Source organism: Somniosus microcephalus, chromosome 2, assembly GCF_052327205.1.
Source record: "Somniosus microcephalus isolate GS21.2 chromosome 2, FLI_Smic_1.0, whole genome shotgun sequence".
Classification (NCBI taxonomy): domain Eukaryota; kingdom Metazoa; phylum Chordata; class Chondrichthyes; order Squaliformes; family Somniosidae; genus Somniosus; species Somniosus microcephalus.
Window position 1 is genome coordinate 101,424,212 of NC_140988.1, and position 17,548 is coordinate 101,441,759.

A 17,548-nucleotide genomic window follows, 5' to 3' on the forward strand; every position below is an offset into this window, starting at 1 on the left:
GAGGGCGGGGAAGAGGGGGGCGGGGAAGAGGGGAGGGGGAGGGAGAGGGCAGGGAAGAGTGGAGGGCGGGGTAGAGGGGAGGGGGAGAGCAGGGAAGAAGGGAGGGGGAGGAGGGGAGAGCGAGGGGGGAAGAGGGGAGAGCGAGGGGGGGAAGAGGGGAGAGCGAGGGGGGGAGGAGGGGAGAGCGAGGGGGGAAGGGGGAGAGCAAGGATGGGGAAGAGGGGAGAGCGAGGGGGGGAACAGGGGAGAGCGAGGGCGGGGAAGAGGGGAAAGTGAGGGCGGGGAAGAGGGGAAAGTGAGGGGGAAGAGGGGAGAGCGAGGGGGGAAGAGGGGAGAGAGAGGGCGGGGAAGAGGGGAAAGTGAGGGCGGGGAAGAGGGGAAAGTGAGGGGGGAAGAGGGGAGAGCGAGGGGGGAAGAGGGGAAAGCGAGGGCAGGGAAGCGGGAAGAGCGAGGGTGGAAGAGGGGAGAGCGAGGGGGGGAGGTGGGGAGAGCGAGGGGGGAAGAGGGGGAGAGCGAGGGGGAAGAGGGGAGAGCGAGGGGGGAAGAGGGGAGAGCGAGGGGGGAAGAGGGGAGAGCGAGGGGGAAGAGGGAAGAGCGAGGGGGGAAGAGGGGAGAGCGAGGGGGAAGAGGGGAGAGCGAGGGGGGAAGAGGGGAGAAGAGGGGAGAAGAGGGGAGAGCGAGGGGGGAAGAGAGGAGAGCGAGGGGGGAAGAGGGGAGATCGAGGGGGGGAACAGGGGAGAGCGAGGGCGGGGAAGAGGGGAAAGTGAGGGCGGGGAAGAGGGGAGAGCGAGGGGGGAAGAGGGGAAAGCGAGGGGGGAAGAGGGGAGAGCGAGGGGGGGGAAGAGGGGAGAGCGAGGGGGGGAGGAGGGGAGAGCGAGGGGGGGAGGAGGGGAGAGCGAGGGGGGAAGGGGGAGAGCAAGGATGGGGAAGAGGGGAGAGCGAGGGGGGGAACAGGGGAGAGTGAGGGCGGGGAAGAGGGGAAAGTGAGGGCGGGGAAGAGGGGAAAGTGAGGGGGGAAGAGGGGAGAGCGAGGGCGGGGAAGAGGGGAAAGTGAGGGAGGAAGAGGGGAGAGCGAGGGGGGAAGAGGGGAAAGCGAGGGCAGGGAAGCGGGAAGAGCGAGGGTGGAAGAGGGGAGAGCGAGGGGGGGAGGTGGGGAGAGCGAGGGAGGAAGAGGGGAGAGCGAGGGGGAAGAGGGGAGAGCGAGGGGGAAGAGGGGAGAGCGAGGGGGGAAGAGGGGAGAGCGAGGGGAGAAGAGGGGAGAGCGAGGGGGGAAGAGAGCAGAGCGAGGGGGGAAGAGGGGAGATCGAGGGGGGGAACAGGGGAGAGCGAGGGCGGGGAAGAGGGGAAAGTGAGGGCGGGGAAGAGGGGAGAGCGAGGGGGGAAGAGGGGAAAGCGAGGGCAGGGAAGCGGGAAGAGCGAGGGGGGAAGAGGGGAGAGCAAGGGGGGGAGGTGGGGAGAGCGAGGGGGGAAGAGGGGAGAGCGAGGAGGGAAGAGGGGAGAGCGAGGGGGGAAGAGGGGAGAGCGAGGGGGGAAGAGGGGAGAGCGAGGGGGGAAGAGGGGAGAGCGAGGGGGGAAGAGGGGAGAGCGAGGGGGGAAGAGGGGAGAGCGAGGGGGGAAGAGGGGAGAGCGAGGGGGGAAGAGGGGAGAGCGAGGGGGGAAGAGGAGAGAGCGAGGGGGGAAGGGGGGAGAGCGAGGGGGGAAGGGGAGAGCGAGGGGGGAAGAGGGGAGAGCGAGGGGGGAAGAGGGGAGAGCGAGGGGGGGAAGAGGGGAGAGCGAGGGGGGGAGGAGGGGAGAGCGAGGGGGGAAGGGGGAGAGCAAGGATGGGGAAGAGGGGAGAGCGAGGGGGGGAACAGGGGAGAGCGAGGGCGGGGAAGAGGGGAAAGTGAGGGCGGGGAAGAGGGGAAAGTGAGGGGGGAAGAGGGGAGAGCGAGGGGGGAAGAGGGGAGAGCGAGGGCGGGGAAGAGGGGAAAGTGAGGGCGGGGAAGAGGGGAAAGTGAGGGGGAAGAGGGGAGAGCGAGGGGGGAAGAGGGGAAAGCGAGGGCAGGGAAGCGGGAAGAGCGAGGGTGGAAGAGGGGAGAGCGAGGGGGGGAGGTGGGGAGAGCGAGGGGGGAAGAGGGGAGAGCGAGGGGGGAAGAGGGGAGAGCGAGGGGGGAAGAGGGGAGAAGAGGGGGGAAGAGGGGAGAAGAGGGGAGAAGAGGGGAGAAGAGGGGAGAGCGAGGGGGGAAGAGAGGAGAGCGAGGGGGAAGAGGGGAGATCGAGGGGGGGAACAGGGGAGAGCGAGGGCGGGGAAGAGGGGAAAGTGAGGGCGGGGAAGAGGGGAGAGCGAGGGGGGAAGAGGGGAAAGCGAGGGCAGGGAAGCGGGAAGAGCGAGGGGGGAAGAGGGGAGAGCAAGGGGGGGAGGTGGGGAGAGCGAGGGGGGAAGAGGGGAGAGCAAGGAGGGAAGAGGGGAGAGCGAGGGGGGAAGAGAGGAGAGCGAGGGGGGAAGAGGGGAGAGCGAGGGGGGAAGAGAGGAGAGCGAGGGGGGAAGAGGGGGAGAGCGAGGGGGAAGAGGGGAGAGTGAGGGGGGAAGAGGGGACAGCGAGGGGGGGAAGAGCGAGGGGGAAGAGGGGAGAGCGAGGGGGGAAGAGGGGAGAGCGAGGGGGGAAGAGGGGAGAGCGAGGGGGGAAGAGGGGAGAGCGAGGGGGGAAGAGGGGAGAGCGAGGGGGGAAGGGGGAGAGCGAGGGGGGAAGAGGGGAGAGCGAGGGGGAAGAGGGGAGAGCGAAGGGAGGAAAAAGGGGAGAGTGATAGGAAGAGGGGAGAGCGAGGGGGGAAGAGGGGAGAGCGGGGGGGAAGAGGGGAAGAGGGGAGAGCGAGGGGAGGAAAAAGGGGAGAGTGATAGGAAGAGGGGAGAGCGAGGGGGGGAAGAGGGGAGAGCGAGGGGGGGAAGAGGGGAAGAGGGGAGAGCGAGGGGGAAGAGGGGAGAGCGAGGGGGGAAGAGGGGAGAGCGAGGGGAGAAGGGGAGAGCGAGGGGGGAAGGGGGAGAGCGAGGGGGGAAGAGGGGAAAGCGAGGGGGGAAGAGGGGAGAGCGAAGGGAGGAAAAAGGAGAGAGTGAGGGGTGGAAGAGGGGAGGGCGAGGGGGGAAGAGGGGAGAGCGAGGGGGAAAGAGGGGAGAGCAAGGGGGAAAGAGGGGAGAGCGAGGGGGAAAGGGGGAGAGAGAGGGGGGAAGAGGGGAGAGCGAGGGGGAAAGAGGGGAGAGCGAGGGGGAAAGAGGGGAGAGCGAGGGGGAAAGGGCGAGTGCGAGGGGGGAAGAGGGGAGAGCGAGGGGGGAAGAGGAGAGAGCGAGGGGAGGAAAAAAGAGAGAGTGAGGGGAAGAGGGGAGAGCGAGGGGGGGAAGAGGGGAGAGCGAGGGGGGAAGAGGGGAGAGCGAGGGGGGTAGAGGGGAGAGTGAGGGGGAAGAGGGGAGAGTGAGGGGGAAGAGGGGAGAGCGAGGGGGGAAGAGGGGAGAGCACGGGCGGGGAAGGGGGGAAAGCGAGGGTGGTGAAGGGGGGAAAGCGAGGGCGGGGAAGGGGGAGAGTGAGGGCGGGGAAGAGGGCAGAGCGAGGGGGGAAGCGGGGAGAGCGAGGGGGGGAAGAGGGGAGAGCGAGGGGAAAGAGGGGAGAGCGAGGGGGGAAGAGGGGAGAGCGAAGGGGAGAAGAGGGGAGAGCGAGGGCGGGAAGAGGGGAGAGCGAGGGGGGAAGAGGGGAGGGCGAGGGGGGGAAGAGGGGAGGGCGAGGGGGGGAAGAGGGGAGAGCGAGGGGGGGAAGAGGGGAGAGCGAGGGGGGAAGAGGGGAGAGCGAGGGGGGGGAAGAGGGGAGAGCGAGGGGGGGAAGAGGGGAGAGCGAGGGGGGGAAGAGGGGAGAGCGAGGGGGGGAAGAGGGGAGAGCGAGGGGGGAAGAGGGGAGAGCGAGGGGGAAGAGGGGAGAGCGAGGGGGAAGAGGGGAGAGCGAGGGGGAAGAGGGGAGAGCGAGGGGGAAGAGGGGAGAGCGAGGGGGGAAGAGCGGAGAGCGAGGGGGGGAAGAGGGGAGAGCGAGGGGGGAAGAGGGGAGAGCGAGGGGGAAGAGGGGAGAACGAGGGGGGAAGAGGGGAGAGCGAGGGGGGAAGAGGGGGGAAGAGGGGAGAGCGAGGGGGGAAGAGGGGAGAGTGAGGGCGGGGAAGGGGGGAAAGCGAGGGCAGGGAAGGGGGAAAGCGAGGGCGGGGAAGAGGGCACAGCGAGGGGGGAAGTGGGGAGAGCGAGGGGGAAGAGGGGAGAGCGAGGGGGGAAGAGGGGAGAGCGAGGGGGAAGAGGTGAGTGCGAGGGCGGGTAAGAGGTGAGAGCAAGGGGGGAAGAGGGAGAGCGAGGGGGGGAAGAGGGAACAGCGAGGGTGGGGAAGAGAGAAGAGCGAGGGCGGGGAAGACGGAAGGGGAAGAGCGAGGGCCGGGTAGCAGGGAAAGCAAGGGCGGGGAAGAGGTGAGAGCGAGGGCGGGAAGAGGTGAGAGCGAGGGCAGGGAAGAGGTGAGAGCGAGGGCAGGGAAGAGGTGAGAGCGAGGGCAGGGAAGAGGTGAGAGCGAGGGCAGGGAAGCGATTTACAGTAGGAAAGCAGGAGGTGGAAGGAACTTTCATTCCGCCAGTTACTGATGGTATCTCACCGACATTGCACTGATAACTATTAGTAAAGTGATAACACTCAGGTTCTCCTTAAAACCAACAGTAATATAGTAACTCACTGATAGTCTATATGTAACTGGTAGTAATAAGTGTAATGCCCAGATATCCTACCTGTAACTGGTACTAATCCTATAATCTAATCAAATCAAAATCAAATCAAATCAAATCAATCAAATCAACTTTTATTGTCATTGTTAGTGCACAAGTGCAGTACAACGAAATGTAGGCTTGCGGCTCCCGAGAGTGTACATTTAGATTAAGACATTTAAACATTCAACATACATTTGGCTTGTAATACATTAACATAAGCATAACCATAATAAAGTGCATTGGCAGATGTGCAGGCTTTAGAGTTTATTTGTAGAGTTCAGTAGGATGACAGACCTGGGAAAGAAGCTGTTCCTAAATCTGGTCGTACGGGTGCGAATGCATCTGTAGCGTCTCCCAGATGGCAGGAGGGCGAACAGACTGTGGCTGGGGTGGGTAGGGTCTTTGATGATGTTCACCTGATATTCACCCTGAAAGCATAGTCCGCATCCCCCTGCACTGCACAAGGTGCGGTCAGGCTCCCCAGTCAATGCCACTTTTAACAGGTCCAATCTCTCGCCCCATCTCCTTGGACTCGGGATTGGGTCCGCTTCTATGTGAAGTTGGCAACTCTGAACCGGGAACCTCTGTCAGAGCTGATCTGTGTTTTGACTTCAGACATCAAAACCGGGTGGCACAGACCGACCTGAATCAAACCTAGTGATCCTACATAGGGCAGTGAGCTCAGTGTTAGGGGCACTTCATCCTGAACTCAACACCAACACTCCCTGAGCTCAGACTTGATAAAGGAGATTTTTCATAGAATTATAGAAATGACAGCACAGGAGGAGGCCATTTGGCCCCCAGTGCTGGTGCTCTCTCCTGTAACCCCATTCCCCCACCCCGCCAAATATCTTTTACGATTTCTCCTTTTCAAATATTTATCACATTCCCTTTGAAATTAAGTTTTAGTCTCTACCTCAATCGCCACATGTAGTAAAGTATCACACTGTCTAATAGGGCTCAGCTCAAGAACCTTTCTCCTCTCTTTCCCCCTTGGTTCCTCCAGTGAGGAACTTTGGCTTACGTTCTCTATTTCCCTATTGGCCCACCAATAGAAACATAGAAGATAGGAGCAGGAGTAGGCCATTCGGCCCTTCGAGCCTGCTCCGCCATTCAATGAGATCATGGCTGATCCTCCAAATTCAGTACCCTGTCCCTGCCTTCTCCCCATATCCCTTGATCCCTTTAGCCTTAAGAAATATATCCAACTCTTTCTTGAATATACTTAATGAACTGGCCTCCACCGCCCTCTGTGGCAGAGAATTCCACAAGTTCACCACTCCCTGGGTGAAGAAATTCCTCCTCATTTCAGTCCTAAATGGCTTACCCCTTATCCTTAGACTATGACCCCTGGTTCTGGACTCCCCGGCCATCAGAAACATCCTTCCTGCATCTAGTCTGTCCAGGCCTGGCAGAATTTTATAGGTTTCGATGAGATCCCCTCTCAATCTTCTAAACTCCAATGAGTATAAGCCCAATCGACACAATTTCTCCTCATACGTCATTCCTGCCATCCCAGGTATCAGCCTGGTGAATCTTCGCTGCACTCCTTCCATGGCAAGAACGTCCTTCCTCAGGTAAGGCGACCAAAACTGCACACAATACTCAAGGTGTGGTCTCACCAAGGCCCTGTACAACTGCAGCAAGACATCCTTGTTCTTGTATTCGAACCCTCTTGCTATGAAGGCCAACATACCATTTGCCTTCTTAACCGCCTGCTGCACCTGCATGCTTACCTTCAGCGACTGGTGCACAAGAACACCCAGGTCTCTTTGCACTTCCCCTTCTCCCAATCTATTGCCATTCAAATAATAATCTGCCTTCCTGTTTTTGCCACCAAAGTGGATAACCTCACATTTATCCACATTATAGTGCATTTGCCATGTTTCTGCCCAATCACCCAACCTGTCCAAATCGTACTGGAGTTTCACGACATCCTCCTCACAGCATACCCTCCCACCCAGCTTTGTGTCGTCTGCAAATTTGGAGATATTACATCCAATTCCCTCGTCCAGTTCATTAATATATATTGTGAACAGCTGGGGTCCTAGGACCGATCCTTGCGGTACCCCACAAGTCACTGCCTGCCACTCGGAAAACGACCCGTTTATTCCAACTCTTTGCTTTCTGTCCGCCAACCAGTTCTCTATCCAAGTCAATACCTTGCCCCCAATCCCATGTGCCTTAATTTTGCACGCTAATCTCTTATGCGGGACCTTATCGAAAGCCTTCTGAAAGTCCAAATACACAACATCCACTGGTTCTCCCTTATCTATTTTACCAGTTACATCCTCAAAAAATTCCAGTAGATTAGTCAAGCATGATTTACCTTTTGTAAATCCATGTTGACTTTGTCTGATCCAGTCACTGCTTTCCAAGTGCTCTGCTATTACATCTTTTATAATGGACTCTAGCATTTTCTCCACTACCGATGTCAAGCTTACCGGTCTATAATTCCCCGCCTTTTCTCTACCACCTTTTTTGAATAGTGGGGTAACATTAGCTACCCGCCAATCCATGGGTACCGTTCCAGAGTCTATTGAGTTCTGGAAGATGACCAGCAATGCATCTACTATTTCTAGGGCCACTTCCTTAAGTACCCTGGGATGTAGATTATCAGGCCCTGGGGATTTATTGGCCTTCAGTCCCATCAATTTTCCTAACACCATTTCCCTACAAATACCGATTTCTTTCAGTTCCACCCTTTCATCAGACCCTATGTTCCCCGGCATCTCTGGGAGGTTATTTGTGTCCTCCTTTGTGAAGACAGAACCAAAATATGTCTTTAGTTGGCCTGCCATTTCTTTGTTCCCCGTTATAAATTCCCCCGATTCTGACTGCAAGGGACCTACGCTTGACTTCACCAATCTTTTTCTCTTCACATATCTATAAAAGCTTTTACAGTCAGTTTTTATGTTCCCTGCTAGCTTACTCTCATATTCTATTTTCCCTTTCTTAATTAATCCCTTTGTCCTCCTTTGTTGAATCCTAAACTGCTCCCAATCCTCAGGATTATTGCTTTTTCTGGCCAATTTATATGCCCTCTCCTTGGACCTTATGCTATCCCTAATTTCCCTTGTTAGCCACGGTTGGGTCACCTTTTTTGTTTTATTTTTATGCCAAACTGGGATGAACAAATTCTGTAGTTCATCCATTCGGTCTTTGAATGTTTGCCATTGCCTATCCACCGTCAACCCTTTGAGTGCCATTCCCCAATCAATCCTACCCAACTCGCTCCTCAGACCATCGTAGTTTCCTTTATTTAAATTGAGGACCCTAGTCTCCGAGTCAACTACTTCATTCTCCATCTTAATGAAGAATTCGATCATATTATGATCGTTCCGACCCAAGGGGCCTCGTACAAAAAGATTGCTAATTAATTCTTTCTCGTTACATAATACCCAGTCTAAGATTGGTTGGTTCCTCGACATATTGGTCCAGGAAACCATCCTGTAAACACTCCAGGAATTCCTCCTCCACAGTATTGTTACTAATTTGGTTGGCCCAATCTATATGTAGATTAAAGTCACCCATGATGACTGCTGTGCCCTTATTGCACGCTTCTTTAATTTCCCTTTTAATGCCATCCCCAACCTCCGCCTTACTGTTTGGAGGTCTATAAACCACTCCCACTAACATTTTTTCCCCCTTAGTATTTCTCCATTCTACCCATAAAGATTCCACCTCATCAGAGCTAATAGCCTTCATTACAATGGAAACAATCTGTCACTATTTACCCACAGTGAGGTCCCCAGGATTCACTCACCACTTTACTTGCTGCTCAATGATGCTCCCACTCACCATGTTGCTGCTGCTGCTCCCAGCTCTGTGGAAAATCCTGGTCCCCACAACAAACCCCAACCTATTTCATCCCCCATTCGCTTGAGCCCCAATCCCCTGACCACTAGTCCTGTTCTCTCCCACAAACTCCCATCCTGTAATTCCCCATCTCTCCCCCAAGCCCCCATTCCCCAGTCTCCAACTCTCCCCGAGCCCCCATTCCCCAGTCTCCATCTCTCCCCCAAGCCCCCATTCCCCAGTCTCCATCTCTTCCCCCGAGCCCCCACTCCCCAGTCTCCATCTCTTCCCCCGAGCCCCCATTCCCCAGTCTCCATCTCTCCCCCAAGCCCCCATTCCCCAGTCTCCATCTCTCTCCCGAGCTCCCATTCCCCAGTCTCTATCTATCCCCCCGAGCCCCCATTCCCCAGTCTCCATCTCTCCCGAGCTCCCATTCCCCAGTCTCCATCTCTCCCGAGCCCCCATTCCCCAGTCTCCATCTCTCCCCCGAGCCCCCATTCCCCATTCCTCATCACTCCCCCGAGCCCCATTCCCCAGTCTCCATCTCTCCCCTGAGCCCCCATTCCCCAGTCTCCATCTCTCCCCCGAGCCCCAATTCCCCAGTCTCCATCTCTCCGCTGAGCCCCCATTCCCCATCTCTCCCCCGAGCCCCCGTTCCCCAGTCTCCATCTCTCCCCGAGCCCCCATTCCCCAGTCTCCATCTCTCCCCCGAGCCCCAATTCCCCAGTCTCCATCTCTCCGCTGAGCCCCCATTCCCCATCTCTCCCCCGAGCCCCCGTTCCCCAGTCTCCAACTCTCCCCGAGCCCCCATTCCCCAGTCTCCATCTCTCCCCCGAGCCCCCATTCCCCAGTCTCTATCTCTCCCCCCGAGCCCCCATTCCCCAGTATCCATCTCTCCCCTGAGCCCCAATTCCCCAGTCTCTATCTCTCCCCCCGAGCCCCCGTTCCCCAGTCTCCAACTCTCCCCGAGCCCCCGTTCCCCAGTCTCCATCTCTCCCCGAGCCCCCATTCCCCAGTCTCCATCTCTCCCCCGAGCCCCCATTCCCCAGTCTCTATCTCTCCCCCCGAGCCCCCATTCCCCAGTATCCATCTCTCCCCGAGCCCCAGTTCCCCAGTCTCTATCTCTCCCCCCGAGCCCCCATTCCCCAGTCTCCATCTCTCCCGAGCTCCCATTCCCCAGTCTCCATCTCTCCCCCCCCGAGCCCCCATTCCCCAGTCTCCATCTCTCCCCCAAGCCCCCATTCCCCAGCCTCCATCTCTCCCGAGCCCCCATTCCCCAGTCTCTATCTCGCCCCCAAGCCCCCATTCCCCAGTCTGCATTTCTCCCGAGCTCCCATTCCCCAGTCTCTATCTCTCCCCCGAGCCCCCATTTCCCAGTTTCCATCTCTTCCCCGAGCCTCCATTCCCCAGTCTCCATCTCGCCCCCGAGCCCCCATTCCCCAGTCTCTATATCTCTCCCGAGCCCCCATTCCCCAGTCTCCATCTCTCCCCCGAGCCCTCATTCACCAGTCTCCATCTCTCCCCCCCGAGCCCCCATTCCCCAGTCTCCATCTCTCCCGAGCCCCCATTCCCCAGTCTCCATCTCTCCCGAGCCCCCATTCCCCAGTCTCCATCTCTCCCGAGCCCCCATTCCCCAGTCTCCATCTCTCCCGAGCCCCCATTCCCCAGTCTCCATCTCTCCTGAGCCCCCATTACCCAGTCTCCATCTCTCCCGAGCCCCCATTCCCCAGTCTCTATCTCTCCCCCCGAGCCCCCATTCCCCAGACTCCATCTCTCCCCGAGCCCCAATTCCCCAGTCTCTATCTCTCCCCCCGAGCCCCCATTCCCCAGTCTCCATCTCTCCCGAGCTCCCATTCCCCAGTCTCCATCTCTCCCCCCCCCGAGCCCCCATTCCCCAGTCTCCATCTCTCCCCCAAGCCCCCATTCCCCAGCCTCCATCTCTCCCGAGCCCCCATTCCCCAGTCTCTATCTCGCCCCCAAGCCCCCATTCCCCAGTCTCCATCTCTCCCGAGCTCCCATTCCCCAGTCTCTATCTCTCCCCCGAGCCCCCATTTCCCAGTTTCCATCTCTTCCCCGAGCCTCCATTCCCCAGTCTCCATCTTGCCCCCGAGCCCCCATTCCCCAGTCTCTATATCTCTCCCGAGCCCCCATTCCCCAGTCTCCATCTCTCCCCCGAGCCCTCATTCACCAGTCTCCATCTCTCCCCCCCCGAGCCCCCATTCCCCAGTCTCCATCTCTCCCGAGCCCCCATTCCCCAGTCTCCATCTCTCCCGAGCCCCCATTCCCCAGTCTCCATCTCTCCCGAGCCCCCATTACCCAGTCTCCATCTCTCCCGAGCCCCCATTCCCCAGTCTCCATCTCTCCCGAGCCCCCATTCCCCAGGCTCCATCTCTCCCGAGCCCCCATTCCCCAGTCTCCATCTCTGCCCCAAGCTCCCATTCCCCATCTCTCCCCCGAGCCCCCATTCCCCATCTCTCCCCCGAGTCCCCATTCCCCAGTCTCCATCTCTCCCCCGAGCCCCCATTCCCCATCTCTCCCCCGAGCCCCCATTCCCCAGTCTCCATATCTCTCCCGAGCCCCCATTCCCCATCTCTCCCCCGAGCCCCCGAGCCCCCGTTCCCCAGACTCCATCTCTCCCCGACCCTCATGCTCCAGTCTCAATAACAACAACTTGTATTTATATAGCGCCTATAACGTGGTAAAACGTCCCAAGGTGCTTCACAGGAGCGTTCTCATACAAAATTGGACGCCAAGCTACACAAGGAGGTATTAGAATAGCTTGGTTAAAAAGGTAGGTTTAAATGAGCGTCTTAAAGGAGGGGAGGTGTTGGAGAGGTTTAGGGAGGGAATTCCGGAGTTTAGGCAGCTGAAGGCACAGACAGCAATGGTGGAGTGATTAAAATCAGGGGTGCACAAGAGGCTAGAATTGCAAGAGCGCAGAGATCGAGGAGGGCTGTACGGCTGGAAGAGGTTACAGAGTTAGGGAGGGGGCGAGGCCATAGAGGGATTTGAAAATAAGGATGAGAATTTTAAAATTGAGGCATTGCCGGACCGGGAGCCAATGTAGGCCACTGAGCACAGGGATGATGGGTGAATGGGACTTGGTGCGAGTTAGGATACGGGCAGCAGAGTTTTGGATGAGCTCACGTTTATGCAGGGCGGAAGAAAGGAGGCCGACCAGGAGAGCATTGGAATAGTCAAATCTGGAGGTAACAAAGACATGGATGAGAGTTTCAGCAGCAGATGAGTTGAGGCAGGGGCAGATTCGGGTGACGTTATGGAGGTGGAAGTAGGCAGTTTTAGTGATGGCGTGGATATGTGGTCGGCAGCGTATCTTGTAGCCAAATACGACACCAAGATTGCGATCGGTCCGGTTCAGCCTCAGACAGTTGCCAGGGCGATGGATAGAGTCGCTGGCTAAGGAATGGAGTTTGTGGCGGGGACCGAAGACAATGGCTTCAGTCTTCCCAATATTTAGTTGGAGGAAATTTCTGCTCATCCAATACTGAATGTTGGACAAGCAGTCTGACAAATCAGAGACAGTGGAGGGGTCGAGGGGGTTGGTGGTGAGGTAGAGCCGGGTGTTGTCAGTGTACATGTGGAACCGGCCTCCTTTCTTCCGTCCTCGGATGATGTCGCCGAGGGGCAAGTTGTCGATGAGAATAGGAGGGGCCAAAGACAGATCCTTGGGGGACGCCAGAGGTAACGGTGTGGGAGCGGGAAGGGAAGCCATTGCAGGTGATTCTCTGGCTACAATTCGATAGAAAAGAATGGAACCAGGCGAGTGCAGTCCCACCCAGCTGGACGACTGAGGAGAGGTGTTGGAGGAGGATGGTGTGGTCAACCGTGTCAAAGGCTGCAGACAGTCTCCATCTGTTCCCCTGCGTCCTCATTCCCCAGTCTCCTATTCATCCCCCCACATTTTTCCAGAGTCTTGTCTGAACCCGGCCAGATCTACTACCCACGGGAGCGGGGATTCGGCTAGCAGGAGGCTGCAGCCACGGACCCGTGGGAACACACCCCAGCAGTCAGTAAGAGCGGCGGGTGGAGGAACAGGAAGCTGCTAGCCAGAGGGCCAGCCGCCGCCCAGCCGCCCTTCCTCAGCCGGAGCCCTAGGATTCAGACCTCAACTTAAAGTCCGCAACTTAAAAGACAACCTCCATCTGAGCACCAATGTTTTACGCAGTCATTTGGGAGGAGTTCACTGTCCGCAGCTGTGCATGACCATTTAGCTGAACTGCAGTCCAGCATGGAGCCCATGGCAAATCCTGGGTCAACTGCAGCAAGGCCCTCGGTGACAGAGCTCCTTCACAAAGCAAGGTACCTCTCGAATGCTCACACTTATTCACACTCGCCGTACCATCATCAAAATAGCAATCTAAATCCTGCTTGGTGCATTTGTGCACTGTGGAGTGCTGATTGCTGATGTCCATTGTGTTAGAATGAGCCTGAGGCATAAATGTTCAAGGTGGTCTTGACTGCTACAGACGATGCCGACTCAATACTGGAGGTTGTCATCAGTTCAGATTCCAGTAGATGGCACAACTCCACCACTGTCTTGATACGATAGCAAAATACTGCAGATGTTGGAAATCCGAAATAACAACAGAAAATGCTGGAAAAACTCAGCAGGTCAGGCAACATCCGTGGAGAGAAATTTGAGTTGACGTTTCGGGTTTGACCCTTCTTCAAAACTGGAGAGAAAAGGAACTAGATCGAAGGCAGGGCTGCGATCGGACAAAAGAATAAAAGAACCAAAAGAAGTAAAAGAGATTAGAAGCTAGACGAGATGGTAATAGGCTGGGATTAGGTGTAAAGTGTACTGGCAGGGCAAAAGATAGCTGCCAGGTGTGAGAGAGAAACAAAAGGAAAGGGGGGGGGGGAGGAAAGGAGTGGAAAAATATAAGTAAAAATGAAATAGGGGCCGAGGTTATGATCTGAAATTGTTGAACTCGATATTGAGACCGGAAGGCTGCAGAGTGCCTAATCGGAAGATGAGGTGCTGTTCCTCGAGTTTACGTTGAGCTTCCGTGGAACAGTACAAGAGGCCAAGGACGGTGAGGTCCGAGTGGGAATGGAGCGGTGAATTGAAATGACAGGCGACCGGAAGCTCGGGGTCACCCTTACGGGCTGAACGGAGGTGTTCCGCAAAGCGGTCACCCAATCTGCGTTTGGTCTCCCCAATGTAGAGGAGACCGCATCGTGAGCAGCGAATACAGTATACTAGATTGCGAGAAGTACAAGTAAATCGCTGTTTCACCTGGAAGGGGTGTTTGGGGCCCTGGACAGTGGGGAGGGGGGAGGTATAGGGGCAGGTGTTACACCTCCTCCGCTTGCACGGGAAGGTGCCAGGCGAAGGGGAAGGGCTGTTTGGGGTGATAGAGGAGTGGACTAGGGTGTCTCGGAGAGAGCGGTCCCTGCGGAATGCTGAAAGGGGAGGGGAGGGGAAGATACGTTTGGTGGTGGGATCACTTTGGAGGTAGCGGAAATGCCGGAGGATGATCCGTTGAATGTGGAGGCTGGTGGGGTGAAAGGTGAGGACAAGGGGAACCCTATCGTGGTTCCGGGAGGGAGGGGCAGGGGTGAGGGCAGAGGTGCGGGAGATAGAACTGACACGGTCGAGGGCAGTGTCCACCACGGTAGAGGGGAATCCTCGGTTGCGGAAAAAGGAAGACATGTCTGAAGCACTGGTGTGGAAGGTGGCATCGTCGGAGCAGATACGGCGGAGGCGGAGAAACTGGGAGAATGGAATAGAGTCCTTACAGGAAGCGGGGTGGGAGGAAGTGTAGTCCAGGTAGCTGTGGGAGTCAGTGGGCTTGTAGTAAATATTGGTCGATAACCTATCCCCAGAGATGGAGACGGAGAAGTCGAGGAAGGGAAGGGAAGAGTCAGAGATGGACCATGTGAAGGTGAGGGAAGGGTGGAAATTGGAGGCAAAGTGAATGAAATTGTCAAGTTCGGGGCGAGAGCAGGAAATGGCACCGATACAGTCATCAATGTATCGGAAAAAGAGGTGAGGGAGGGGACCCGAGTAGGACTGGAACAAAGATTGTTCCACATAGCCCACGAAAAGGCAGGCATAGCTAGGACCCATGCGGGTACCCATGGCAACGCCTTTGATTTGGAGGAAATGAGTGGAGTTAAAGGAGAAGTTGTTCAATGTGAGAACAAGTTCAGCCAGGCGGAGGAGGGTCGTGGTGGATGGGGACTGGTCGGGCCTCTGTTCAAGGAAGAAGCGGAGTGCCCTCAGGCCATCCGGGTGGGGGATGGAGGTGTAGAGGGATTGTACGTCCATGGTGAAAAGGAAGCGGTTGGGGCCAGGAAACTGGAAACTGTTAAAGTGGCGGAGGGCGTCCGAAGAGTCGCGGATGTAGGTGGGAAGAGACTGGACAAGGGGAGAAAAGATAGAGTCAAGATAGGAAGAGATAAGTTCCGTAGGGCAAGAACAGGCTGAAACGATGGGTCTACCAGGGCAGTCCTGTTTGTGGATCTTGGGAAGGAGGTAGAAGCGGGCTGTGCGGGGTTGGGGAACTATGAGGTTGGTGGCAGCGGGGGGAAGATCTCCAGAGGAGATGAGGTCAGTGACAGTCTTGGAAACGGTGGTTTGATGTTCGGTAGTGGGGTCATGGTCCAGGTGGAGGTACTTCCTGATAACTGTCTTCCTGATAACGCAAAGCCTGTCAACACAGGTTTTCCTGGATATTCCCAGGGAGATATGCTGCATAGCTAAGAGTGGACGTGAGCAGTCTGCCTTCAGTGCAAATAAACCTGCCTCACAGTCTACCTTTCATCTCCTCCAAAAACACAAGACATATCAAGAGGAATACCTGTATCCAAATTTTTTTTAAGCGTAGCAATCAAAATTCTTGCTGCCAAAAATCCAGAAGTACAAATACTTAACACAAAAATGCAGCAAGAAACTCAAAAATTTAAAGTTAAATTCCTCCTTCAAAAATGCTCCTGGTAAAAATCCAGCAGATGACCCTTTAAGAAGTCACTTGCTGAAAGGCTGCAAAGGTGCGTGACTTTCATCACCTATTTTGTGGGCACACTGAGTAAAGCGTACTTTCCACAAGGAAATTGGGGAATGGTGCTCGAGGTCATCGGCAAGCTATTAATTTCAATTTCAAATTTAAATTAAGCTCTCACACATTTTCTTCAAGAGCACTTTAGGCTAGTTTGAAAGGCCATCTGGAAGGTCCCACATGGGCAGGGATCCAATGTAGGGGATTCTCTGCCTTTTCCAGCCCCTGCTGTTCGTTCCGCACCAACAGTGCGGAGAGAAAACACACCCTCTATAATCTCATACAGTAACCCCTCACTAGAACATGTTAAAAAATACTGCAGATGCTGGAAATCTGAAAAAATGAACAGAAAATTCTGGAATAACTCAGCAAATCAGGCAGCATCTGTAAAGAAAAAGAAAAGAACGAAAGACTTGCATTTATATAGCTCCTTTCACGTCATCCCAACGTGCTTTACAGCCAATGAAGTATTTTTTTTTGAAGTGTAGTCACTTGTAATGTAGGAAATGCGGCAACCAATCTGCGCACAGCAAGCTCCCACAAACAGCAATGTGATAATGACCAGATAATCTGTTTGTGATGTTGATTGAGGGATAAATATTGGTCAGGACACTGGGGATAACTCCCCTGCTCTTCTTTGAAATAGTGCCATGGGATCGTTTACGTTTACCTGCGAGAGCAGTCGGGGCCTTGGTTTAACGTCTCATCCGAAAGACGGCAACTCCAACAGTGCAGCATTCCCTCAGTACTGCACTGGAGTGTCAGCCTAGATTTTTGTGCTCAAGTCTCTGGAGTGGGACTACGAACCCACAACGTTCTGACTCAGAGGCGAGGGTGCTACCCACTCAGCCATGGCTGAAAGGAAAATATTAGCATTTCAGGCATAGCCCTTCATCAGAATCTGGAGATATTACAGATGAGCAGCTTAGAAAAAGGAACAGAGTGGGTGAAAGGGGGAAATGGTTTCATGTTTGTTTTTTATTTTATCTTTCTCACCTCCTCCTTTCGAAGACGGCATTGGTGGGATACAGTTCCACAAGCACTGATCAGCCTTATCTAATTGGCCATTACTCAGGTGTGAGCTGTGCACAGAGGAGTAGAGGCCTGTTCAACCTCATGGGATATCACAGGTGAGCATCACCCAGTCCTCACCTGACATACATGTGTACTTCCAGCAGGAACCTTAGCCGACGTCTCCCTACTTGATTCAGGGACATTGTGGCCAATTGCGGTGCTACTACCATTATCTCTCGAGATCAGCTAACTCAACACAAACCAGAGATGGAACTTGGGTACTTCCAGGTCTGTATCGTTCTAAATCTGCTACTAGACATCAGGAGAGATTTGGGGGAAAAAAATTGAGCCACGCCCCCTTTGGGGCGTTAATTTTGCCGGGGTGCTAGTGCCCCCGCGGCCGAAATTCATCCCTCTTGGGGCGCTGCGAGGGAATATTGCGGCGCTGCGTGGCACCACAGTACTGCAGGCCTTCCTCTCCTTCTTAAAGGGGAGGGGCCTTGTGCAGCGCGACCCGGGGCCCAGCTGGGCCACCGGCGAATGGAGTGCCGGCAAAAGAGCCCGGCACTCAAGAGAAGTGCTGGGCTCATGGAGCGCAGCCGGTACTCTGCGGGGGGCTGACGAGGAGGCGGGGGATGGGGGCAGGTGCTGGCAGGCGGCCAGCAACAAAAATGGCCACCCGGCACCTCGCCTTTAATTAGCGCCGCCCCGGCCGCAGGTAGGCCCCCCTGACCCCGTCGGATATAGCGTCCGGTGGTAAGTCAGGGGGCACTACCGACGATCGCGGCCGGGACGCTGCGTATGCTGATGACATCATCGCCGGCGGCACAGCGCTGCTAACCTCCCACTGAATTTCACGGGAGGCGTTGGTGGCGCCTCGCTCGGGCACCAGTTGCTTTGCACCCCGTTAGAGGGCGCTAACGGGAGGCGCAAAACCACCGAATTTTTCCCCCTTTAT

At 56.3% G+C, this 17,548-nt stretch overlaps 1 protein-coding gene across 3 annotated transcripts in view; it reads right to left on the reverse strand.

Moving 5' to 3' along the window:
* Positions 1-17,548, reverse strand: part of fhip1aa (FHF complex subunit HOOK interacting protein 1Aa) — a 198,591-nt gene that overhangs the window by 25,931 nt on the left and 155,112 nt on the right. Inside the window, exon 7 of one of the 3 annotated variants that reach the window (XM_086011696.1) lies at positions 15,998-16,431. The exons of the other annotated variants lie outside the window; for them this stretch is intronic. Within the exon in view, the coding sequence (XP_085867822.1) occupies positions 16,414-16,431 (18 nt within the window). The 3' untranslated portion in view covers positions 15,998-16,413. Of the gene's footprint in view, positions 1-15,997; positions 16,432-17,548 lie in introns of those variants that run through there. 3 annotated transcript variants of the gene reach the window in all.